We start from the raw sequence: 24,827 nt of genomic DNA, 5'->3' as shown, positions 1-24,827 counted from the left end.
CTTCCTCGCAAAGTGATGACCGGTTCCACATGAGTCAGCCATATTTCTCGGAATCGATGCGTATAAAGCTATCACAATTCTTAGTGCCGGGTTGCAAGTCAGCACCGGTTTGCCTCAGTCATCTTCTTTTATCTGAGAGAAAACGTTCGTCTTCATACATTGTAAGTAACAAATTGAATCGTACTCATCGCAAAAAAAAAACTTGTACATAGTGTGTTTCTATCGCCGATACTTGTAAGTGTGTTCGAGTTTCGTGTTATTCTTCTTGCTATTTTTTTATCGTTTCATGAGCCCATTTTCCTATCCGAGTAATGCGTACTCTAGTTCCTATCAATACGAATTGCTCACAACTCTAATGTTTATTTCTTTACTTTACTTTCACAAATTAGCGGACAAAAAACTGGAGTCCAGGCAATCTCAGCCGCTCTCAACGCCCACGCCAATCTGAACGGTCGTTCCTTGTCACCGTACGCCAATAATGTAAGTATTTATCACCTTTCATTTTTCTATTCTTTTCCCACGAGCATGACAATTTGTCCCCCGTGTGACTGTGTTGATGTAATGTTGTTGAGTGACTCTATTTTTAACGGAAAAAGAATCACCTAATTGACATGATTTCGTGGTGTGTAGACACAGTGAACTATAGTCGTCTCGTCCCCCAGCGAACGAACAAACGAACCACCGCTCGTCGAAGCTTGCGGAAAGCGAAAATCCCGTCGAACCAAGGCACACCATCATCGGTTGAATGTATTGTGACAAATGTCGAACGACGTAGTGTCGATACATGACCGACTGGGTTGAGCTGCCGTTTGTCAGTTGGAGGCCGACCTCACGTCACTGAAAGTGTAGCAACGATAACAAGAACAACAGCAACGGTTGAGAACTAGAAGTCATTTGTTTTTTTTTTTCTAAAATTAAGACATTTGGCTGACGCAATCGATCGTCTGATAGTAGTAGTACTGCCAGCGACAAAATAAATTAAAAAAATAATAATCTAAATTATTTCGAAAAAATAAGGATTATGCTAGGGTACACTATCGTTTAGTTTCATTTTTTCATACTGCCAAAAGTGATTTTCTTAAACAATCAATTTTCAAAGTATTCAATTTCATTTTATGGAATTGAAACTCACAATGAATTTCGACCCAAACTCAACTCAACTGAACAGCGCATCCATGACGACTGATGACTTCCAATGGTAGGTTTTGGTGTGCTGTGTAACTGTTCTTCGGAACAATTCTGCTGTTCAGCACTCGCTTCATTCCAAAAGCGTGAGATCTTCGATGTTGCTCTCCCGTATTTCTTGCTTCGACAAGCGTTGCTCAGAAAATTATGAGAAAAAGTGGAATGTTCATCCTTGATGTCGATGCAGTTATACAGCAGCAGATGTTTTGTTCTCTTCTTCAGAATGCGTTCTGATTGGCTGGTGCTGACATATGTCAAATCAGACAGGTTTGTCAACAGTATACTATTGAAACACTTCAATTTGTTGCAATACACGTTTAAGCTGAAAAATTTCGAATCTTTTGGTAGTTAGATTGAATAAATCCTTCTACAGATCACTGAGCTAGCTGATCAAAATACGTGAAAGGCAAGCACGCGTCATGAATTTTCCTCTTTGATACTCGTTGATACCAAACATTTCAGAAAAGTTTAATTTAGAATTATTTGAGATTATGTCATAGAACTGAAAATTTTATCATAAAATCATGATCGTATTTCCGATGGCATGTAGTAAAAGTGTAGTAGTGTTGATACGTTAGATACAACAAGAGATATTCACGATCAAAATCTTATTACAGGCACAAATCTCCAAATAGCTAGGAGAACGTGCCACTGAAAGTAAGTCGTATTCACGACAAAAACATATTCAAAAATAGGGCCGACGATTGAATTTGAATCGAGAAAAAATAATGCGAAACATAACCTATTCGATAAAACTTTGTTTGAATCGAGATACATAATATATGCCCAGATTTCATCAAGAGTTACCAATCGATTCCCAAAGTCTACATGATTTTGTATCGGCATGGTCAAACTCGTTTCCGAAGTGCGCTCGCGTTCGTTGTTTTTTTTAACATCTGCAGAATTTGGACGGCATGCACTCAGTACTGCTTCTTGTGTCATCTACCAGCTCGCTCATTTTCTCTTCTCGGTAGGCTAACACCATTTCATGTATGATTTCGATATATTTCTGAATAGCGGCATCAGTTCACCTGCCACTGCGGATTTCATCGGCAGTGAAGCTTAGGCTTTCACGAAACTCTCGAGGAATTAATATTTTACGGTGTATTTTGGAAAAGAACTATCCCCATAACAATTCAACTTTTCTACAGTGTCTTTCGCAGCACAGTGGTTCGAATCAATAAAAACGTGGACATAAATCAGTAGCTGCCAAACCGTTCTTTTAATGCAAATAGTTGCTTTTAAGTAATTGTTTACAAATATATGCCGCATATTTGATTCGACCCCTTATTGTTCATGGCCTACTTTGACAAAAAATATAACCATAATTTTTTTTCTTCTACAAAATTTTCGAACTATTGAAAATAATTTACTTTGTCGAATATACCAAAAGTCTAGGTCACACCGTTTCGGATATTCAAAGCTTTTTTATGGCAACTCCTTTAAAATCAGTTTTTTATTCTTAACTTGTTTCGAGTTGTTTTGTAATGCATACTTTGTATGGAATAGTTTAGAAAATATAAATCCCATATTTTTGTGGAAGGTACTGCAAAGGTTTGTTCTTTCCTGGCAAAGTTATACAACATTTTACCTTTTTTACCTATGACAAAACCTTGCACCGAATCGAAATATGCAACTTTATGCAGCTGATTTTTAGAAATTTTATAGGAAAAGACATGTCCAATGCTATAAAAAAAAAATCTAAGTGGAATTCGATGGAACTTTTTTTAGGCCTTTTCAAAGTTAATTTTAGTTATTGAATTATGACTACCTCCATGAAACTAGTTCTCTAATCAAACTTGTTTCGAGTTATTTTTTCTGCATATTTTTTTTAGAATAATTGTAGAAAATATAAAATTCCATAATTTTGTGGAAGGTTAGCATATGTTTATTCTTTTCTGTTATAGTTGTACATAATTTTCCTTTTTTTTACCCAGGAAACCGGCAAAGACATTTGAGATTTATTTCGTCGTTTGTCCGATTGAGCTTTGAATCTCAAAGCAGTTCATGAATTTTACATGATACGGAGTTAGTGTTCATTCCTAGTACAAATTTCAGAAATTCCAATTCTTTCCATTTTTAATTTATACAATTTCATATCAAGATTTGTGAGGAATATTTTAATATTTGAGAAATGCTAATCAACATACTTGAAGGCAAGTGGTAACTTCTTTCTCGGTCAATGATAGCTCTCAGATGAATATCAAATTAAAACACAGTTTCTATTTAAGGAGGTTTTGGAATTTTATTTTAAAGAAGATTTACGAATATCTATTTGAATTGAATATACTAAAACAATTCGAGAGTTCTTGCAATATCTATAGGTAAAGCAAAGCCTTAGTATTACATTCCTTTCAGTGTTGGTGATTGCGAAAAATTGACAGAAGCTGCTTGATATTTAGCAATATTGTAAACAACATTTTCAATCCGATAGAAGATGCTACAAGAACTCGAGTCTCTCAATGCATAAACCGCGAGAGAATTTTTATACATTTCTTCGCTCCGTTTCGTACTCTGAGTATTCACGGCCATTAAAAAAAATTACAGTTTGATAATGATTGGTGCTGTGTGAAATTTCCCAAGAGAGAATCGCAAGTTGACAATTATCGCAGAAAATCGAATCGATGATTCAACTTGATGTTTCTCATACTAGGTTGCTATATTTCAAAACCCTTGTGTGGAGCATTCACATACATTTTCATAGACACAGCTTATACAAAGGTTATATGCACATAATTAGAATCTGCGGCAAAAGTAAAATGATTTTATCGCAATTATCCACTGCCCATACAGAATCGGATCGCGAATGTTAAATGAACCATGCCGGTTTTTAGTTGCTGCGATGATATCCGTCTCTCTTTGATGGCACTGATTGAATCGTGTGAAGAGTTTCTAGTGAGCGTTCTTTGATACGATAAAAGCCATCCTTGATTCCTTTCGTGGAATTTGACCTTCTGTTTCAACAGACTTCTCAGCCGATTCATAGTGTATTGCGTGGCTGGTGCTACGATCCTACTGACACTAAAAATCCTTCCAGGTCGGGGCTCGAAAATACGACAACTGGCTAGTAAGACCAGTGACTTATGCATTCAACTGCCAATGGCATAGGGCGTATTTAAAATTGCAACTTACTATATTACAATATGTGAAAAACAGCCACTGTCGAAACATGAAAAAAACAGTTTCCTCCGCTGACGTTGAGTGAAAACTCATATAGGAAATATTTACTCAAACATGATACCAACAGTCACATCTCATCAGTAAAATTATTTTGTGAACTACTTGACCGGATTGTTACAAGTCTGACGCAGTGTCATCGTTTCGACTATAAGAAGCAATATTAAAAAGGGCGATGGGTAGTGCCTGAGAAGTAACCGGATTGATGTGAATACGATTAATTTTTCTTATTTTAATTCAAATGCAGCAACCGGTTCACTAAACTGATTATTTGCACTTTCAATTTGCATATTTCAACATTTTAATGATTCTTATAGATATAGTGTTATCATTTATAGCCCTTAGTAGGGCTCATTGCTATGATTTCTCCATCGGTAATTTTTTTTCGGTGCATTTTGCTCCAATGAAAACGACCAGAAGCTGAATGTTGATGTAATGTAAAGAAAAGATGTCAGGAAATGACTGCGTGGTACCAAGCAAAAATGTAAAACGTAAATAACAGTTGTGTAGCCAAATTTCGGCAGAAGCTAACACATATTTCAAAGTTTCGGCAAACGCATTAGCTGATCTCGGCATAAATATGCACTTTGTCGAAAAATCAGTAAATTTACTAAACGAATCTCGGATAACAGATTATTGTTTACTGAGCAATCAGCTAATTGTGTGTGACTGATCTGTTTCGACATTTTATTTCACTGAGATTGAATTGATTTTCAGTGTGTGGCACCGAATGTTTGATTCTGGAACTGGATTTTATATCTAGAACAGAATTCTGAACCTGGAATTGTAAATATATTCAGGAACTGAATTCTTCACATTTAGCTGAACTCTGGATCTGAACCAATCGAAATTAGGTGCAGGCTAGAAAGAACGAAATATATGTAGTGTTAACCTTTTACGCTTACCCAGTAATTAACGCAAAAACGAAATGTCACTTACTACCTCGAAACCGTCTTATAAACTTATCACACTCTCAGAGGGTAAATTTTGAAAAGGCGTCCCACAGTGCAGTAAGACGTATTCATGTAATAAAACGTGATTAATCCACCTAGCAGTGAGATGATACCTTTTTTTATCAATACGCATGTGTTTTTGCATGGATATTCTTAGGTGTTTTAGTTCTCATGACATTATTTCGTCGTTTTAAACGGCAAATTGAGATTTTAATCACTCATTACCCTGTAATGCCGAAACTGCAAAACATATCGAATTTCAATCTTAGCGTGCCACAATCGATTGAACATTCCATGAGATGTCGAAGTAAGTTCCACTTTAGAGTTTTTCGTCATTATTTATGGTACTTCCAGAGCCGGTATTCAGAAATTAGCATAGCCCAAAATGATTCGAATGGTCATAAATTATTACGCCAAACAATTTACATGAAATTTATAAACTCATCATCTGTAATTCCAGAATCGGATAAAATTCACCAATTTTGTATGGGACCTTAAGTCCTGTAATATTTGTTTTTGAAGTTCGATTTGGTCTTTTTTGAGAAAATGATTGAGCTTTGAGAATCGATTCGATACTGGAACCGGAATTCTAAAATCGGTGTAGCCGAAATCAGTTAAATTCACCTGAGGAGTGTGTAGACATCTTTGAGAAATTGTAGTGCGAATTAAAATTTGGGGGTACATTCCGAATCCAAAAACGAATACCGCTCAAACTGAAATAAATTTATTTGGTAATCGACTATCCAAATCTGCAAACCCGATAAACCTGATTAATTTATGTGAAATGGACATTTTTATACTAATCACCCTGCATTTTCTAAACCAGAAGTCGGATCTGACTAAAAAGTAAGAGGTTTTATAGGATTTTAAGACCTCTCATTTGAATCATAGATGATTCTTAGATTTCATTTGAATCTTAGATCGGTTCAGCCATCTACGAGAAAAATTAATTGCATTATTTTAATTTCGTTTCACATATCGTCCTGTGGTTCCGCAATCAGAAGTCGGATCCAAACGTAATTCAGGAACCTTGTTTGGGAGTATACGACTTTTCATATGAATCTGAGTTTGTAGAAAACGGTTTAACCATCTCCGAGAAAATTGAGTAAAATTATTTGTCACACACGCATTTGCTGATCTCGACGAACTGAGTCGTATGGTATATGGAAGTCATGTTCTTCCAGCATTTATTGCTGTAAATAGTTTAAATCAATATAATTATGGAATTACTTCCAACTCGATAATGCTGGTATCATCTGGTTTACATATGCCATATTCGAAAGATTATGTTGCCAAAAATGAACCGTGCTAAAATTGGTCCGAGGCAAATTGTCATAAAAAAGGATGCTGTACACAGTCTTTTGGTACTTAGAAACAATTATATGTAACAGTATAAGAAATCGTGTTTCATGTTGCTCCCAAGCATTGCTTTTTCATACAGCGCTCAAAATTCCTTCTACTGGAATAAGGCTTACACAAAAATATCGATATCTCCGTTAAAAATGGACGGATTTTAACAATCTATAGCTTGTTGGATAGGTATTACCGAGCGAAATCTAAGTCTGGAAACATATTCTGTTTTCAAGGTCAAATGTGACAGATACTGTCAAAAAACTGAAAATTTTGACATAAAACTTCGTATAACTCAAAAAGTAAACATCCGATCTCAAAACCATTCAATAGCGTTCTGGGTGACGGGGAGACCTTTCATTTGCGACTAGTTTGATCAAAATCGGTCCAGCCATCTCTGAGATCTCGACCTCTTAGTTGACAACACACATACAGACACACACACATACACACACACACAGACATTTGCTCAGTTCGTCGAGCTGAATCGATTGGTATATGACATTCGGCCCTCCGGGCCTCGGAAAACTTTTCGAAATTTTGAGCGAATTCTATACCTATTTTTATATATATAAAAACGTGATTAATCCACCTAGCAGTGAGATGATACCTTTTTTTATCAATCCGCATGTGTTTTTTGCATGAATATTCTTCGGTGTTTACGTTTTCATTACATTATTTTAATCACCTTCGTTTTAAGCGACAATTTGAGATTGTAATCACTCATTACTCTGTAATGTCGAAACTGCAAATACAATCGAATTTAAATCTAGAAGTGTGATAATCGATTAAACATGCCATGAAATGTAAGTTCCACTGGCCGTATGACGAATAAATTACAGTTTTGAGTACAACTTTGAAGCTGATCTGACTGAAGAGCAAGATGTTTTAAAGAATCTGGAAACTTTTCATTTGCATCTTAGATGATTCTTAGATTTCATTTGAATCTTAGATCGGTTCAGCTATCTACGAGAAGAATGAGTTACACAATTTTGATTTCGTTTCATATATCATCCTGTAGTTCCGGAACCAGAGGTCGGAACCAAACATAATTCTGGAACTTTGTTTGGGAGCATACGAATTTCCGTATGAATCTGAGTTTGTAGAAAAGAAATTTTCAGAGAAAATTGAGTGAAATTATTTGTCACACACGCATTTGCTGATCTCGACGAACTGATTCGAATGGTATGTGGATGTTATGTTCTTCCCGCATTTATTGCTGTAAGTAGTTTAAAACAATATAATTTAAAAAAAATCTGCCATCATCTGGTTTATATATGTCATATTCGAACGATTATGTTGCCAAAAACGAGCCGTGCTAAAATCGGTCCGAGGCAAATTGTTCTGAAAAAGGATGCTGTACACAGTATTTTTGGTACTTAGAAACAATTGTATGTCACAGTATAAAAATCGTGTTTTCTGTTGCTCCCAAACATTTCTTTGTCATACAGCGCTCAAAACTCCTACTGCTGGAATATGGGGAAAAGTCGTTTACACAAAAATTTCGATATCTCCGTTAAAAATGGACGGATTTTAACAATCTATGGCTTGTTGGATAGGTATTATCGTGCGGAATCTAAGTCTGAAAATATATTCTGTTTTCAAGGTCAATTGTGACAGATACTGTCAAAAAACTGAAAATTTTGACATAAAATTTCGAATAACTCAAAAAGTAAACATCCGATCTCAAAACCATTCAATAGCGTTTTGGGTGACGGGGAGACCTTTCATTTGCGACTAGTTTGATCAAAATCGGTCCAGCCATCTCTGAGATCTCGACCTCTTAGTTGACAACACACATACAGACACACACACATACACACACACACACACACACAGACATTTGCTCAGTTCGTCGAGCTGAATCGATTGGTATATGTCATTCGGCCCTCCGGGCCTCGGAAAAATTTTCGAAAGTTTGAGCGAATTCTATACCTATTTTTTATATATATAAAAAAAGGTAAAAAAGGTAAAAATAGTTCGACAAATGTGCAATACTACTGTTAAAGCGACGCAAACAATCGTAGCGAATGCACACATTTTCATTTCTACCTTTGAACAAATGTATGGTTCAGCTATGGCAGATATCATTCAAGCTAATGATTTTAGTATATGCGATGAATGGTGGAACTGAGATACATTGAGATACCGTTACCCTAGAATGAGTATTTTTTCATGAAGATTGTGCCAGAAGTGGGTTAGAATCAGCAATTTCCTTTTTATTACAATGGCTGTTTTTCTAATACTGTAAACAGAAGCCTAATTGCAGTAATATGTGTGATACTTCATATAAGTACAATATTTAACTGCTTGTCATACTTATTTCACGCATAAAATATTCCCAAGTTGTTTCACCAAAGATATCTAAAACATACAAGAGGTATCATATAGAAAAGTAAAATAATATTTGACAGTCAAACTACTTGCGGATTTGACCACTCTTTTCTCAAATCTAAAATGAGAGATAACGATAGAAATTTAAAACACTTCGTTTCCAGCCCAGATATTTTTTATCTACATTGATACAAACAAAAAACTTTTACAGCTCGATCCGTTTGTTCTCGGTGCACTCCGACGAAAATAGCGTCCACTGTTTACACCCACGAATCAGTCACACACCCAATCGACAAATAATCACTTAGAAAAAGTCTCACAAAATGCATTTTTTATCTTTTCTTTATCAATCATTACCGTTTGTGTGTGCATCGGTTTTACGCTCAATACTTGCATGCCTAACAAACTCGGCTCGGCCGCCCGTGTGCGTATGTGTTTGTGTGTTTGTATGTTTGTATGCCTCCCGAACACGATAACAACAGCACCTGCAGCACCAAACAACGAGCAGCGGAGGTAGCAATACTCAGTCTCCGTCACACTCTCGATCGAGCAGTACGACTTCATCGAGCGGATACTGCAATTCGAATTCCCTTTCGCCGGTCCAATCGAACAAAGTGTCTCCACGGCACTCGCGAACCAGCAGTGAGAACGAACTGATCCTCGAACCATCGTCCAACGGCGTCAGTGCCTCGTCAAGATTCGGTACCTTCACTACGCAGTGTGAGTTTAATTTTCCACCACCACCGCCGCCGCCACTAGCAGGACCACTTTCGTATCCGTACCGCAGCATGGAAAATCCGGAGGGTCCAGTCGAAACACTCCAACAGTTGCAGCCTCCAGTTGAGGCGGTCGATCCGGCTTCGTTCGGTCCGAATGGGCTGGTCGTAGCTCAGGAGCAGAGCGCCGATTCAACGGATGCTGCCACCAACGGAGCTGTTACGCAAAACGATTACGGATTTTTCTACAAAACCATCGGTGGATCCGTCATTCGCAGTGTATTTCCACCCGGAACTAGCTCGCGCTATAAGGTAAGTGTTCAGGTGCATGGCTTGCATGGTTTTCATTTATTAGCACTAAGAATCATAACTTTGAAAAATCCTTCTAGCGGATCGGGAAACGGCTCGATCTTCCGCACTTTTACATAAGTATCGATAATTTTCGGTTTTCCTTCTGGCCGCGTGCCAGCGGAATTTTGGTCAACTTTGGTAACTCTCTGAGATGTGTTTCTCTAGGCGTAGACTTGGTTTGCTAATTGCTCTGTTCAGTATACAAGCCCGGAGTCATTGCCCATCATCCGCCACTGTCAGGGCTGAACGCACAGACCGATCGGGCAGTACAGGAAATACGTCGGGTGCAAGTCCTTCGCGTCGCTTATGTACATCACTTGTGACGACTTGGGGCGACAGTCGCGACTGGCACGGCACAACTGTGGCAAATCGTCGAACGCAATCAAACTAAATAATCGAGACTCAACTCGGAGACTGACAAACAATGCGGGCGTGTACGAATTTTTGCGCTACTGGGTCAGCTAAGTGGAAAATCGATCAACGGTTTCATTTTCGGCCTCCCGTCAATATTCGGATTAACTAAAACACAGAAAGGATTTAGGGTTGTTGAGATTGCGGGGTTTGCAATGGAGATTTGAATCGTGTTCCGTTACAAGCGTTTATTTTCAGTATCAGCATTAGTCACGACTCACGGCACGTGATATGCTGACAGGGAAGAATAATTTTAAAATGGGAGCTATTAATGAACTGCCACATGTCAGGTGACCTAGGTGTGCATTTGTTTAGGATGACTTAGCTTGCGGTGAAGTAATCGATACGACTTGTTTGTATACTTTTAATCAGGGTTTGATTTATTTCCCTTGCCAGCAGTAATAAATACGTAATACAAATTAATTTTAAATTGAGTTGTCAAACATTCGATGAGTATACCGAATGTCAACAATTTGTCCTAGACACCACTCATACGGGTCTTGGGCAGTTGTGAAACTATCACCTTTGATTAATTTACGAAGTCTGGTCTTCACGATGGACCAAAACTTCTGAATTAGGAAAAGTTCCTGATGGTTCTTTCTGTTGGTACAGAAACAAATATGTTATCATTGTACCATGGTATTCACGACCGCGTATAGGGGCAAGATGCCAATTCCAGTCGAAATTTCGTTTCGTTGCAGGTAGTGTTACAGACATAACCGCGAGATTGGCGTAGGACTGCTGTCGACAAGAAGCAGATCGCTTTAGGAACGCACATTTATTTTGGTACATTGTTCTACTAGGAGGGTTGTTATTTATGTATTTAGCCTAAAATGGGAACAGTATTATATTTGATCGAAAATGGTTTATTTATTTTTTTCCAAATATTCACCTAGAGCCGCTTGAACCAATGTCCATAACATTTTTTCCACTCTTCTTGTGGTACCCTTAAAACATGGTTTTTGAACGCTTGAACAGCTTCTTCAGGAGCATTGAATTGCTCTCCACGCAGTTTATTCATCACGGTAAGCACAGATAAAAATATTTTGTGAATTTACATTTATTTTCATGCACATATTCGGAGCAGGTAATTGAGCGGAAAGTTACATTACAAAACTAAGCGGTTTGTAAATATACAGCCTTGTGCAACGAAAAAGTAAATGCATTTCAATGTAATTTTACATCAATCTTGGTTTTAAATCAGATTTTCCTTTCAACTGATGTCTGTTTAATAGTACTATTGGTTTACATGTCGTGTAAGTTTCATCTTTTCTTTCTGTGTGGAACAAATAGAAGTCGTTACGTTCCAAGTCAGGACTATATGGTGGGTGGTCCAATGATTCGATATTTCGGGGGCTCAAATATTCGGTTGATTGAGCCGATGTGTGAGAGCTTGCTCGCGATGAAGAATGAATTTGCATCTTGCGTTTGTTTTTCTTGTTTTACGAAAATCTGTTTCCCAGAAGTTGGCAGTATACCAATCAGAATTGACGGTCTTACGATCCTCTAAAGTAACGATAGCGATATGTCCGTTTACACTGAAAAAAAAACAAATCATCATTTTCTTTTAAGTGGTTCGAGCGCGAACTGCTTTTGCTGTTCAGTTTCGGGCTCATACGATTAATCAAATTTTTCACAACATCGATGCTTTCTGGCAAAACAACTGATTTTGAACAACCTTCTTTGAATTTATCGGCAAGCGAACTAGAACCACGACTGAATTCGTTATACCAGTTTTTTTACAGTCGCATAGGATGGTGCTATTCTGCCAAAAGTCGAACTAAGTTGATTGAAGCATTCTTGTCTTTGATAATCCACGACGAAAATCGTAATAAAAATGTTCACGATTCAATTCCATTTTTTTTCACTGAAGTAAAAATTTCAACACGCTGTAAACAAAATATATAGCGCTCAAATGACAGAATGTCTGAAGATGGTAATGGTTAAAAATGTCAGACTTTATGATGAAAATGTCAAATCCACCGTGCAGTACTTAGTGTTTCCAAGGCAAAATACAAAAGTAACAACAAACCCATACACTGAGAATTATAACGTAAAAAATACGAAATACACTTACAACTTTGACCCCCCTATCAGAAAATTTGAAAAGAATATCGGTAGACTTCAACTCTAACATGGCATATCCACTTAAATAAAAATTAAAAGCCTTTGGCTTGGATTTAGTGTTCAGTAGTACTAACTACCAGTTGAAAACTTTACTAGGATCTACTAAAGATCCTACTGACAAATTGAAAAAAATCGCGGGTATACAAAATTTTATGTTCTCATTGTGATAAATTATACATTGGACAAACAAAGAGATCATTAGATATCCGTTTCAAGGAACACATAGCGGAAACAGGGAAAGCATCCAAGGATTTGGAACGGGGTTTATCACACCATTTCAAGTCGAAAGTAGCTGAGCATGCCTTTTCCGAAAACCATGATTTCACTACAAATGACATAAAAATTTTAAGACAAATTTCCAACCCATGGAAATTAGATTCGGCAGAAAGTCTGGAAATTTTCAAACATAATTCCACTTCTTTACTAAACAGAGACCAAGGAAATAGGTCTTCCTGGCTCTTTAAGTTACTACCTACACACAGGGGACAGACAAACATAGAAAACACTTAATCTCTCCCTACCCTAAACAAATTAGATAATTTTTTCGAGGTGTTTATACCTGTTGTAGGAATCTACCTACTTCCGTTTCATATAAAAGGAACAACATTGCAGCATTCTTTCAATAACTAAACAAACCTAACACAATGAAGAAGAATATAAATTGTATTCGAAATGTGCATATGTGATGTGACGTTTATTATACAAGATTTATAGTGTCGTGAGATACATAGTGAATTTCACTATGTAGTCAACTCAAGTCACTATACAAATTCACTATGTATCTATAACAGAATTAAATGGTAATATTAAAAAAATTATCCTTGTACGAAATACGTTTGATACATTTTTGTGAAAATAGTGACAGTGAAAATAGTGACTTTGTTACAGTATAATGACATAGTAGAATTAAACGATACAACAACAGTACTATTATATCCATTTCAAGTAAAATCTCATTAGTTGTTTGTAATCATGTGCAAAGCATTTGAACTATCACTACTTGTAGAACACATGAAATTCATGAAAACATACACTTAACTCATAAAATGAGTGTAAAACCAGTTGATATTTAGTGGAAATTATGCTACATTTATATGAAATGCACATCAAAATGTTAAGATATATCGTTACCTCTAGATTGTCAATGAATTTTATATGAATGTCACATTGTTTCCCACATAGAACTTCAGTTGACCGAATCAAGTGTTTTGTACATACGTTTGTGCTGTACTCATTTCCACTAGAAAATGAAGTGTTTGGCACATGTAGTTCGATTCAATAGCAAAACACATCACATCCAAAGGAAAAACACATCCATGCTAAGTGAAACATAATCGCGTCAACAATAAAGCGTCTTAGTGAATTTGCACATGAAATCATAAAACAAATCGCTTTGGTTATGTATTGAAATGAAAAAACACATAAAATTGAAGTGCAATTTACATATGAATTGATCGTACAAATTTTTATCAGTGTACTTAATTTCGCATTTACACAAACCACAAGTAATTACATTATGTAATCGCGGAATCCACTCCAGGCTTTCAGAAGGTTGTATTTTCTCCGATATTGAACACTGTTCGAAGCATTTTTCTTGAACGCAAAGCAGTCGAATGCTGGCTTTATGCGCACTTGTTTGATGCAAATTTTGCACGGCGGAGAAGTGCACATAGAAAATTAAAGACTAAAACGCGCAAAAATTGGTCGACAAAAATCGTTTTTTTTCCGTCACAATTCATGATAAAAAATGTTTATATCTTTCTTTTGGTAGATCAATTCATATATTTAAAGGCAAAAAATGTTCGTTTATCCATTTGGTTTTTTAAATCCGACCAACTGCCGTGCCTTCCGCTTAAATCTTTCCATTAAATTTTGTACAGTAGTCTCATCGACCTTATTCGCCGCCGAACGCCAGTTAGATTTTAACTGCTGCTCGTTTTCCATGGATTTATCAGTTTTTTTTTGAGAATCCGTTTGACCAAGGTTCAATACCGTTCGATAAGGCGAAGTTTTGAGCTGTTGGGAGGGTTGTGGTATTTGGGTACCACAACCACGTTGTTCGCATCGTACCACTCGATTGTCTTTTTCCCATAGTGGCACCTAGCCAAGTCCGACCAGAACAGCACAGCAGGTCTATTATTTTTCTTCAGGAATGGTAGCAATCACTTTTCAGGCACTCCAGGACGTAGATCTCTTGGTTGATGGTTTACGTTGTGATGAGAATGCCGCTTTTTAGACCGAACGTACATATGGCCTGCCAGACGAGGTGTTTTTTTTGGGGAACTTCGAAAGTTTTGAAAATTTCGGACACCTTCCCTTTTCCTGGTGCGGTGTAAAACTCCTGTCCCGGAAGCTACTTTGCCGACGTGTTTTGTTTATAATCTCGGTTTGTCACCTTCACCTTCTTAAAAATCGATGACCCGACTCGACACTGACATCTCGAATGGAGAGCTTCCTGGCAGTCGACAGTCGCTCCCCAAACACTTTTAAAACGTTGGTCACGGTCGATTTCGCCAACTTGACGTGCGAGAACGTCGGATTCTCTTGCTGTGCGAGCAATATTTTAATACGCTGCTCCTCTTGCTTGGACGTCATTTTAAACATTGGAGAACAAATGGTGAAAATCATATCATAGCAATCATTGTATATACACTCAACTTTCAAATGCAGCATATCAAGGTGTTTGAACTTAATTTTTAACAGGCATACATCGACTTGAAGTTGACCAATTTTTGCGCGTTCCAGGCTTTATTCTAGATTCGCATTATGCTAATTATTTTTACCTTTGATTTGCAAAGAAATAATCCTAATAGTTCTTTAGATAATATTTAGAGCCTTTAGAACGGCTGATTTTGTATAATGTTCCCCATCGTTGTCCACTTTTCGGTTTTTTTTTTCTCCAATGAAAACGACCACAAGGAGGATGACGCAATCGTTCGAACTGCTCACAGTACCAGTTGTTCCCAACTGAATCAATTTTTGGTTAAGAGCTTTCGCTGTACGTGATTTCGTTTGTAGCTTTTTTACAAAAGGGCGGTCTCAACGGCCACAAAAATAGTACAATATAGAATTATTTCATTTCTGATTTGCATATTTCAGTGGAAGAAACTATCAAAATGCTGTACGGGATTCATTTGCGGCTGTCAGAAGAACCAAACTATGCAATTCACTACAATATTAAACACTGTTCGGAACATATTTTTCGATCGCGATGAAGCCAAATGCTAGCTTAGCTTTTTTGCGGTCTTTTGGTGCGAATTTCGCACAGCGAAATGTGCACAAAGCTAATCAAATTTTTCCAGATTTGCACTAAACTGACGATTTTTACCTTCTATTTGCCAAGAAACAATCTCAATAGTTCTCTAGAGAGAATTTAGAACCATTAGAACAGCTGATTTTATGTAATGTTTTCCACCGTTATCCACTTTTCGTTTTATTTTTCTCCAATGCAAACGACCATCAGCTGGATGTCGCAATCGCTCTTGTATGAAGCGAAACTCACACTGCGAATGTTCAACAGCAGATATGCGCCCAGAAGAACTAGTTGTTGTTTTTCTGCGTTTAGGCTCGAGAAACGGAACCTCATATTCACCATTGACTGAAGCACCAGTTGAATATTGCCGGGTGTAGTTCCACTGTCTTGGCGTAGATGGCAGCCTGTGCACTCGATGTGTTAATGAATTCATCATAGACTGAAGCTAGCAAACGCGCAGCAGGGTGTTTTATTTTTTGTGTTTGGAACTATTGTTTCACTATTTAAAAATGTTTACGTAATAAACGAGATATTTACAACAATCCTAGCCCTTATCCAATTGTTTCGTGAAAGAATTAGAGAAAATACTCAAACAAGGGAAAAAGTTATTAGGAATTAAATCTGAAGTAAACTCGTTACATCGTGAAATTTTGAAAATGCATCCAGGTGAGCATAGTAAAAAGAGACGTAGACCCACGTCAAAAGTTTACGTTATTATGATTTGGTTCGTGGAAAAAGTTATTTAGAACAAAAAATATCATATGGTTTTTTTCGGAATCGATGTGAAGAGTAGGTGCAAGAAAACAATGTTTTGTGTCTTTCAAATTCCATGATGGCGACTTCCGGTTTATTTATAATTCTTGAATGCCATAACAATATGATTATTTTTTAACGAATTAGATGTGTAGGTACCGAAAAACTAAGTTTGAGGTTGTTTTGAAATTTTTGGAAAATTTCTTGATTGTTTTTGGTAATTTTTTCATCGTAACACTCTGTATCAGGTTTTTTTCACGAAGTTCACTGCCATTCGAATAATTAGATAAGATGTGATCTCTCGATTGAATTAGTTGAAAAAATGTCCTTAACACCCAAACGCTCGGGTAGGGATTTTCAACGAATCTATTTTTCCAAAAAATCATAACTCTTGATCAATTTCGATGCGTCCAGTGTCAAAAAAACCAGATTTTCTTCTAGTCCATGCTGACTCATACGGAGCCGCAGCGGTCCAAAAACACCGGAGTTATTCCAGATCTCGTTGGGGTATGTCTGTTCTAGAGATGGGCAATTCGTTCGCGAACGGTTTAAAAGAACTAGTTCTTTTGAAAGAATGAACGAGCTATAGTTCTTTTTTCGAGAACGGTAGTTCCTCAGTTCAAAGTCGAGGGATCTTTTTTTTTGTTTTTTAAGCTCGCTCAACCTTTTTTCAAGAACGGTACTAATAAGAAAGTTTCGTCACGAAACCTCAGTTCTATTTCGAGGGACCTTTTTTTCCTCGCTTAAGCTTACAAAAGTGCGTTCTCGTTCAGTCTTTGAACAAACAAACCAACTATGAAAAGAACGAACGAACGGCTCTGGAGAACTAGTTCTTTCAACAGAACTCTGCATCACTGAACGGTTCTTTAAAATGAGCTGTTTTGCCCATCTCTAGTCTGCCGTTAGAAGTATGTTATGAGGGTGTCAAAAAGTAGTTGATCAAACAGCTCTAAGTGGAAAGTACTTTGAATTTACATCAAAATATCGAAAACCTGCAGATCAGCTAACAAATACTAAACTGGAATTCCCAAATTAGTATTGGAAGCTTTCCAACAACTTGAGAAGTCCTGAGATGAAATACCATTTCAAATTTCAAGCACAATTCTATGGGACCACAATCCAGATTTACCGGAATTGAACATTGCATTTTATGAGTTCTAGTAAGTCCTTCACATTTTATACAATTTCCGTATTAATCCCATACTTATATAAAATTGTATGTATCAAAAACTTCTAACGGCAGAACAGACATACCCCAACGCGATCTGGAATAACTCCGGTGTTTTTGGACCGCTGCGGTTCCGTATGAGTCAGCATGGACTAGAAGAAAATCTGTTTTTTTTGACACTGGACGCATCGAAATTGATCAACGGTATCAAGAATTATGATTTTTTGGAAAAATAAATTCGTTGAAAATCCCTACCCGAGCGTTTGGGTGTTAATTTCAATCTAATACTTATCAGTATTTCCAGCAGTTTCTAACATAATATATCAAACCTTTAAATATTTTCTAACACTGGTTTTAATATTTTCACAATGTAATTGATAGATTTTATTTTCTTTCCATCACTGCCAACAAAAAAAGACATAGAAATCATTGAAATTTTGAAAGTTTCGCTCAGAGCGAGGACTCAAACCTACTGATTTCTTCATCCCGACGAAGCCGCATGCATTCAGGAATATGTTTTTTCGTGTAATTTTAGAATTACGTATTAAATAGCACACAATTTTTTTTTTGTAAATCTTTTGGGTTCAACGAGCATCAATAATAAAAAATGCTAACATCAAGTCAATTGATTCAATTCAATTTTCAAAATGGTTAAAGTCGGGGTGAATAAAATGATATAAAAAAAATTCAATTTTCAATACTCGCACATTGATTTTCAAGAGCTATTTACAAATCAACATTAAAATAATTCAATCAAGAAATATTGTTTAATATTTTCGATTGATTGCTTGTGAACAACATTTTTGGACATAATTCACTAGTGACGCCAATATTTAAAGAAACTGTACAGTTCTTCAGAGGGTCAATTTTACATTTTGCTGATGCTCCATTTCACACTTGGTTGGTTGGTCAATGGGATCGATTTGACTCATTTGATCAGCGAATAACAAATGTTTATCTATTTGATGGAAATTTTATTTTATAAAGACCCGAAAATTCTATTTGCGTCTCAATTATGTATACAAAATCAAAAAAGAAAAAGTTGTTTTAGATGGGCATGGTAACCAAATCAATCAATGACTAGATCACAGGTTTAGTATTCTGTAAAGTTTCTGTTCGAAATCCTATATAAATGCAACTGATTTAGTGAGTGAATGTGTAATTCTAACAACAGTTTAAGTAACACCAAAATAAAAATGCGTCACACATTCCTGCGATAACAGGTTCTATTTTTGGGCGCACTCTTCGAGTAGTAAAATGTGTATTGACGAAGACCATTGACGCCAGTCTGTGACGGCTACAAAAAGTCAATCCTAGTCAGTCAGTTTTTCAATAAACGCAATGTCGTAACATTTTCTAATGACGTATTGTTTTTTTTTTAATTTTCTTCCTTTAGAACCAGAATAACATAACCCCGAAACCATTCGGAGCACCATTGCCGGTTAGCTCTCTGGCGCAACCACCGGCATCCTATCCGCCCGTAGCCGGGAGCGTACCAACTCCATTCGCGGCGGCTGTAACCGGTCAGTCCCAAGCTCCGGCCCCCGCTGCTGCCATGGCTCCGTTGCCAGCTTCCTATCCACCGGCGGCTGCACCGGCACCGGCTCCGGTTGCGATCGCTCCTGTTGCTCCGGCTCCAGCTCCAGCTGCTGCTGTGCCAACTCAACAAGGTTGTTATTCATTTGTCATCGGCTCATGCTAGAAACGATTTCACTTTTGTTCTGACCTCACCACAATCAACAACACTCAAAAAAAAATTCTTGAACCGTTTGCAGTTTTGCTCATTATTCATTTTCTCGATGTCATTTTGTTTAATTTTTTTTCGAATGGTTCTTAAAATATATCTCCTATCAACAACACTGTTCGACAACAACAAAAACGACATCGAAATGTTTTTGTGTATACTTCTTCAACTGTACCATAATTGAACCACCACTCACAGGAAACCACTACTTTTACAATAAAAAGTTCGTCCATCCACCTAAATTTAATTTTAGAGGTATGATATTTAGCTGTGCTGCACAAACGAGCTAGTCGCTAAATGTCATCTGAGCTAGTCATCCGACACCTGTCGCTGAAACGCAACTAGACTCGCTTCAAATAACGCTTTTAATCATGCTTCTATCGCTTTCTCTTACATTTTCTGCTTTGCGCTTATTTCATCAACTAACCACCAACAAATGGCAAAACTATGCCGTACTGGAAAACATCGAACCTGAACCGGAACCTGTGTTGTGCCGAAAACAAAACCACTGAACCACGATCAGGTGATGCGACGGAAGAGGAACACGTCCAAGAACAGGTACAGAAACCAGCCGAATCTCCCGTCCCAGTCTTCACCTGGCCTCCGAAGCGCATAGAGGATGAAACTGTCCCTACCGCATCTCCTATCTACATCCCGCCTCCGGAAACCCAGCGAGTGGTCACCAAACAACCAATCTTGGTTCCGCCACCACCGCAATCCAAAGACATAAGTAAATCGGCACCAGAGCTGAGTAGGAAACAAAGTGAGGTACAATGTGTGGAGGTACAGCGAAACGAAGAACAATACCAACAACAGCTGATACACGAAGAAGAATGCTATGAGGTCTACACCACCACGACCGCTTCCACGTCCGCTTCCTCGGAGTCGTATCGAATGTATACGACGCAAACCTCGCAACCAATCGTAACCTACTACGACACGCCAATTATGGAGATGGAAAATCCATTCTTGTCAGGCCAACGAAGCAACCAGGCTAGCACCGGGGCAATGTCCGATGCTTCGTACACTCACTTTGTATTCCGTGACACTCCGCTAGTGGAATCCGTTGAACCCTCCATGGAGCCATCCATCGAACCGGAGTGCATAGCGGAACGTTCGAAATCTGCTCTCGATCGCGGTGGAACCAAACAGCAGAAACGTGTCGAGTTTCTTGATTATAGCAAAGAACTTGCAAACTACCTGCAGGCTGAAGATGCTAAACGGGCTGCCGAACAACAGAGTCAGGTAGAGATTGAGGAAATCACCGAAGAGTTCACGATACCACATTACGAGCTTCCATACATTAAATCACCCAATCCCATGATCAATTTACCCAAAAAAATCGTTCCGAACCCCGTCCCCAAGCAGTGGCAGAGCAAGCTTGTACAGGCCCTGTGTACCGCTCCGAGAGATCCGATTCGTCTGACCAATGAACAAATCGAGGAAGCAAACTTCATGAAGTCCCGTAACGAGGCATACCTGAGGGAACAGGAAGAGAATAAGCTACGTCAGTTGGAGGCTCTGAAAAGGCAAGTGGATGCATTGGAGCGTCGTATGGCGAAGAAGAAAGAACCCGAACCCGAACCGGAACCTCAACCGTATCCTCCACTGGAGATACCGCGGAAAGGTTCAGTAATGGCCAAAGTACTTGCAAGTTCAACCACCAAATCGGAACGATTTCCCAAATATCTCCCCGCGCCGGCAGTTTCACTTCCTCCGGACTCGGTTCCATATTTTCCTCCTCCACACACGATGGAACCGATTCGGAGCGAAAAAATATCATCCATGCGCGCATCACCATTCCTGGAAGCGTTGACTACAGCTCCTTATACTCCGTTTCAGAAATTTGGTCGAGAAATACCTTCGCAGATGGAAAATATGCCAGTGCCTACTGGTCGAGTATCGATGATGGAAGCACTGGCAACCGCCCCGGAACGACCCTACACACCATTTTCCGAGGTGCAATTCGAGCGATCCGAGATGTATCAGAACCTACTAAAAGAACAACCATCGATCCAGATTGATCCGGAGAAAAATTATTCCGCTTTCGCTAGCGTAGCCGGGAATCGATCACCGATTCCATTCAAACCAGTAATGCCGGAGATTCGAGACGAACCAATTGAAGAACCGATTGCAGAACCTGAACCGGAACCGGAACCGAAACCGGACCCGGAACCCTTACCTGTCGTAGAGCAGAAACGTGAAAATCCAGAGCGCAAAGTTCCACCATATCCAAGAAAAGACTCTGGGGTAGAACATTATTCGCTGGCTCCGCGAAGGGAGGTGAAGTCACCTCTCAACCACCCTGCGGAGATTCCGACATACCAGCGTAAGTGGTACAATCTACCGACTCAGAATCCTTCGCGCACACCGGAATCGGAAGAGCTCCGTCAGAACGTGCCGGTGGCATTTGTAGATACTCATTCTATGTCCCATCTTGCCAAGCCTGTCGCACAAGCTGTAAATATTAAAGATCAGGCTTCACTGAAGAAAACGCATGCATTCACAACCATTCAAAACCGTATCATCCCAGTCATACAGACGCCCCTGGAGGAGGATGCCGAGTTGGCACAGTACAACAATGCCCATTCACGACTCCAAGCCAAGGGCGTAGTCGATCGTGGTCAGTCATTCACTCCGTCGCTAATACTTTCTAAGCACTCGACCACGATTCCGTATTATCAACATCAATTGGGATTCGAAGAGTATTTTGCAGAATCCAAAGAATTTGACGGACGCCGTACTCCGCAGCCGGTTCGTAAGTCACCGGCCTTCGGTCCCCCTCCGAATCCATTGAAAGCACACGTGCCGCCTTCCCGTGAGGGCATCCCCGTCGAATCGGGATTGTATCTATCAATGGGTAAGCTACACGGTGTTCCGTGGTATACCAATAAAGATCATATTCCGGCAGATATTCAGCAAAAAATGCAACAACAGCAGCACGGTATGGGTGGAGGGTATACTGCTCCCCGTCAACAGAGTACAGTTAGCTATCAACATCAAAAACCGATGACAACTCTCGTAGAGCAGCGTGACGAATCGACCGTTCAGACCCGTTACCACGAGAGCGCTTTGAGGGATCCGGCTTCGTCTGAAAGAACAACGGCAAGCGCATCACAGGTAGGCAATGCTTTAATCCAAAAGCGCACTAGAACAGTTGAAGAGCATGAGCATACTGAGGCGACCAAAAACGTTGAAATTGCTAAATTTTCCACAAAGATCAAAGAAGACGAGGCACCACCGAAGGGCTTAGTAGCACAGCAGGCCAGAAGATTCTCGGGTCAAGATGAATCCCTGAATATCCCTCCACAGCTGCAGGAACAGCCTACGGCGCAAGAGCAACTACATCCACAACAACAACAACAACAATCTGTTCAGTCGTTCCCAACAGCCAATTTCCCATCCAGCTTTCCACAAGCAACTAATACCTTCCCGACGGTAGCGCTCTTTCCCGAACCTGCAGTGGATAAGTTCCCAACCAAAAGTTCACGCAAAGCAAGTATACTTTTGCCGACCATAAAATCATCGCAACCGTCCAGTCAAGGTACCGGATTCAAGGCTCAATTCAATGAGTTCATGGTTGGTGAGGGTGCACTTCTTCCGCAGCGCGAGGGAAGCACCAAAGAACTAACCCAGTCGTGGCCACCGCAACTACCATCCTATCTATCTAACACTAACCCAACCGTCGGAGCACAGTCCTATATGAAGCCACCGTTGCCATCAGCCCCTGCACCTCCAGCAGCTCCGGCAGCACTCAATGGTCACAGACCTTCTCTTAATAACAGCAGCATTGGCTTCAGTAATAACCTTGCCAGCAGTCGAAGCAATAATACTGATCGATCTGATGCTAGCGCAGGTTCTGGATTACTGAACAAGGGGCGGGCTGCCTGTTCTACCATCGCTCCAACCCGTGGACGCGGTGTCCTGAACAAGGCCGTCGGACCTGGCGGTCGAGTTCCGCTGTGCGGCTGCTGTAATCAGCAAATCAGGTGTGAGAGCCACCCTAAGAGAAAATTGATTGTTTGCTTATTTTTTGTCTGATTGTTCTGTTTTTGAGTGTTGTTTTCATAGTTACCTATCGTTTTGCATGTATTTTAAGATCCTAACGATTGTGTTTGTGTCTGAACTAACTTCCCCCCTCAACAGAATCGATCCAGAGGAAAAGGTCACCGAATAAGCAATCCAGTTACGAGCCCGGAATGGCTACAACCCTGCTGGACAACTCGGTAAGCAAGCTGGCTTCCATCAACGGTAACAGCGACTACCGCAAGCAGGCTTCCAATGTGCTTAAAGAAATGCTTGAAGCTAGACTGAAAAAGGTCGAACCGGTCGCAAAACCTTCCCCGACTACGTTGGATATCCGTTCGAAAAACAAGGAAAATCTCCTCAATAACGGAGACTCTTTGTCCAAACGACTCCTCAATCCAACCCATCCTCTGTCCCGAATCATCGACATATGCGATGCCTCGGTACCTGCTCCTCCACCACTCCCGAAAACTGACTATCCTCACTTGCAACCAGTTCCGAAACAGGCGCCGCTAGCCGCTGTCGATGTGAGCGGTGTCATTCTGCGACCGAAGAACAACAATCGCACCACCAACGGTTCGATCGGCCAGGAAGAAAGCCTTGGACAGGTTAATCGTCGAAAAGTAAGTTCCGAACTAACCTCGCATGCCCGTGATAGACGTTCGTATGTGGAAAAGAATAACAACTGTCCGCCGGAAAAGGATCAAACCCGCCGGGATGCAACCTCGGAAAATACACCGGTGTCGCTGGTCGACAAGGTGCCGGTTTGCAACAAGTGCAACCACAAGATTGTTACGTAAGTAGTTTGCTGTTTGACGATAGAATTGTCGCTTCGATTGACTGTATTTTGTTCTTGATTTAATTTTTTTATTGACTTTTACGTTGAATAAGAAACAGTGTAAGTGATTGAAAAGTGCTATGAATCAATGGTTAAAACACTGTGATGTAAACGACTTAAAGCTTCTCGTATCGGTCGAAGCAAGTGGTAGTCGGATGTAGTGAAGTCAGACCTATAAGGCCAGAATTTCCCACAAAGATTTTGAGGCCAAACGTTGTCGTGAAGAAAATGACAGAATCTGTGCCTGGTTTCATACAGTATATTTTTCCTCCTATGTATGCTTGAAATTAGTTAGTTTCGATATAATGATTTTTTCACGGATCTAACACTACGTAGCAGTTCGAATTATTCGACACCTTTTTGCATTATCTCGTACAGAACCCGATTTCTCACCATTCGTATTAATGAGGCTTTTTAAATCATGCGACTAGATGCGTCCAG

General features: G+C 39.3%; 1 protein-coding gene across 18 annotated transcripts in view; it reads left to right on the top strand.

The window, feature by feature from the left end:
* Positions 1 to 24,827, top strand: part of LOC131436088 (PDZ and LIM domain protein Zasp) — a 211,029-nt gene that overhangs the window by 174,426 nt on the left and 11,776 nt on the right. For 12 of the 18 annotated variants that reach the window (XM_058604559.1, XM_058604557.1, XM_058604558.1 and 9 more), the window contains 4 exons: positions 390 to 480; positions 9,482 to 10,027; positions 19,175 to 19,448; positions 20,046 to 23,511. In XM_058604559.1, the coding sequence (XP_058460542.1) occupies positions 390 to 480; positions 9,482 to 10,027; positions 19,175 to 19,448; positions 20,046 to 23,511 (4,377 nt within the window). The remainder of the gene's footprint in view (positions 1 to 389; positions 481 to 9,481; positions 10,028 to 19,174; positions 19,449 to 20,045; positions 23,512 to 24,827) is intronic. The other 6 variants (XM_058604573.1, XM_058604571.1, XM_058604569.1 and 3 more) reach the window with 5 other exon arrangements.

The sequence above is a fragment of the Malaya genurostris genome, chromosome 3 (assembly GCF_030247185.1).
Source record: "Malaya genurostris strain Urasoe2022 chromosome 3, Malgen_1.1, whole genome shotgun sequence".
NCBI lineage: Eukaryota > Metazoa > Arthropoda > Insecta > Diptera > Culicidae > Malaya > Malaya genurostris.
This window is presented reverse-complemented; position numbering and strand designations above follow the sequence as displayed.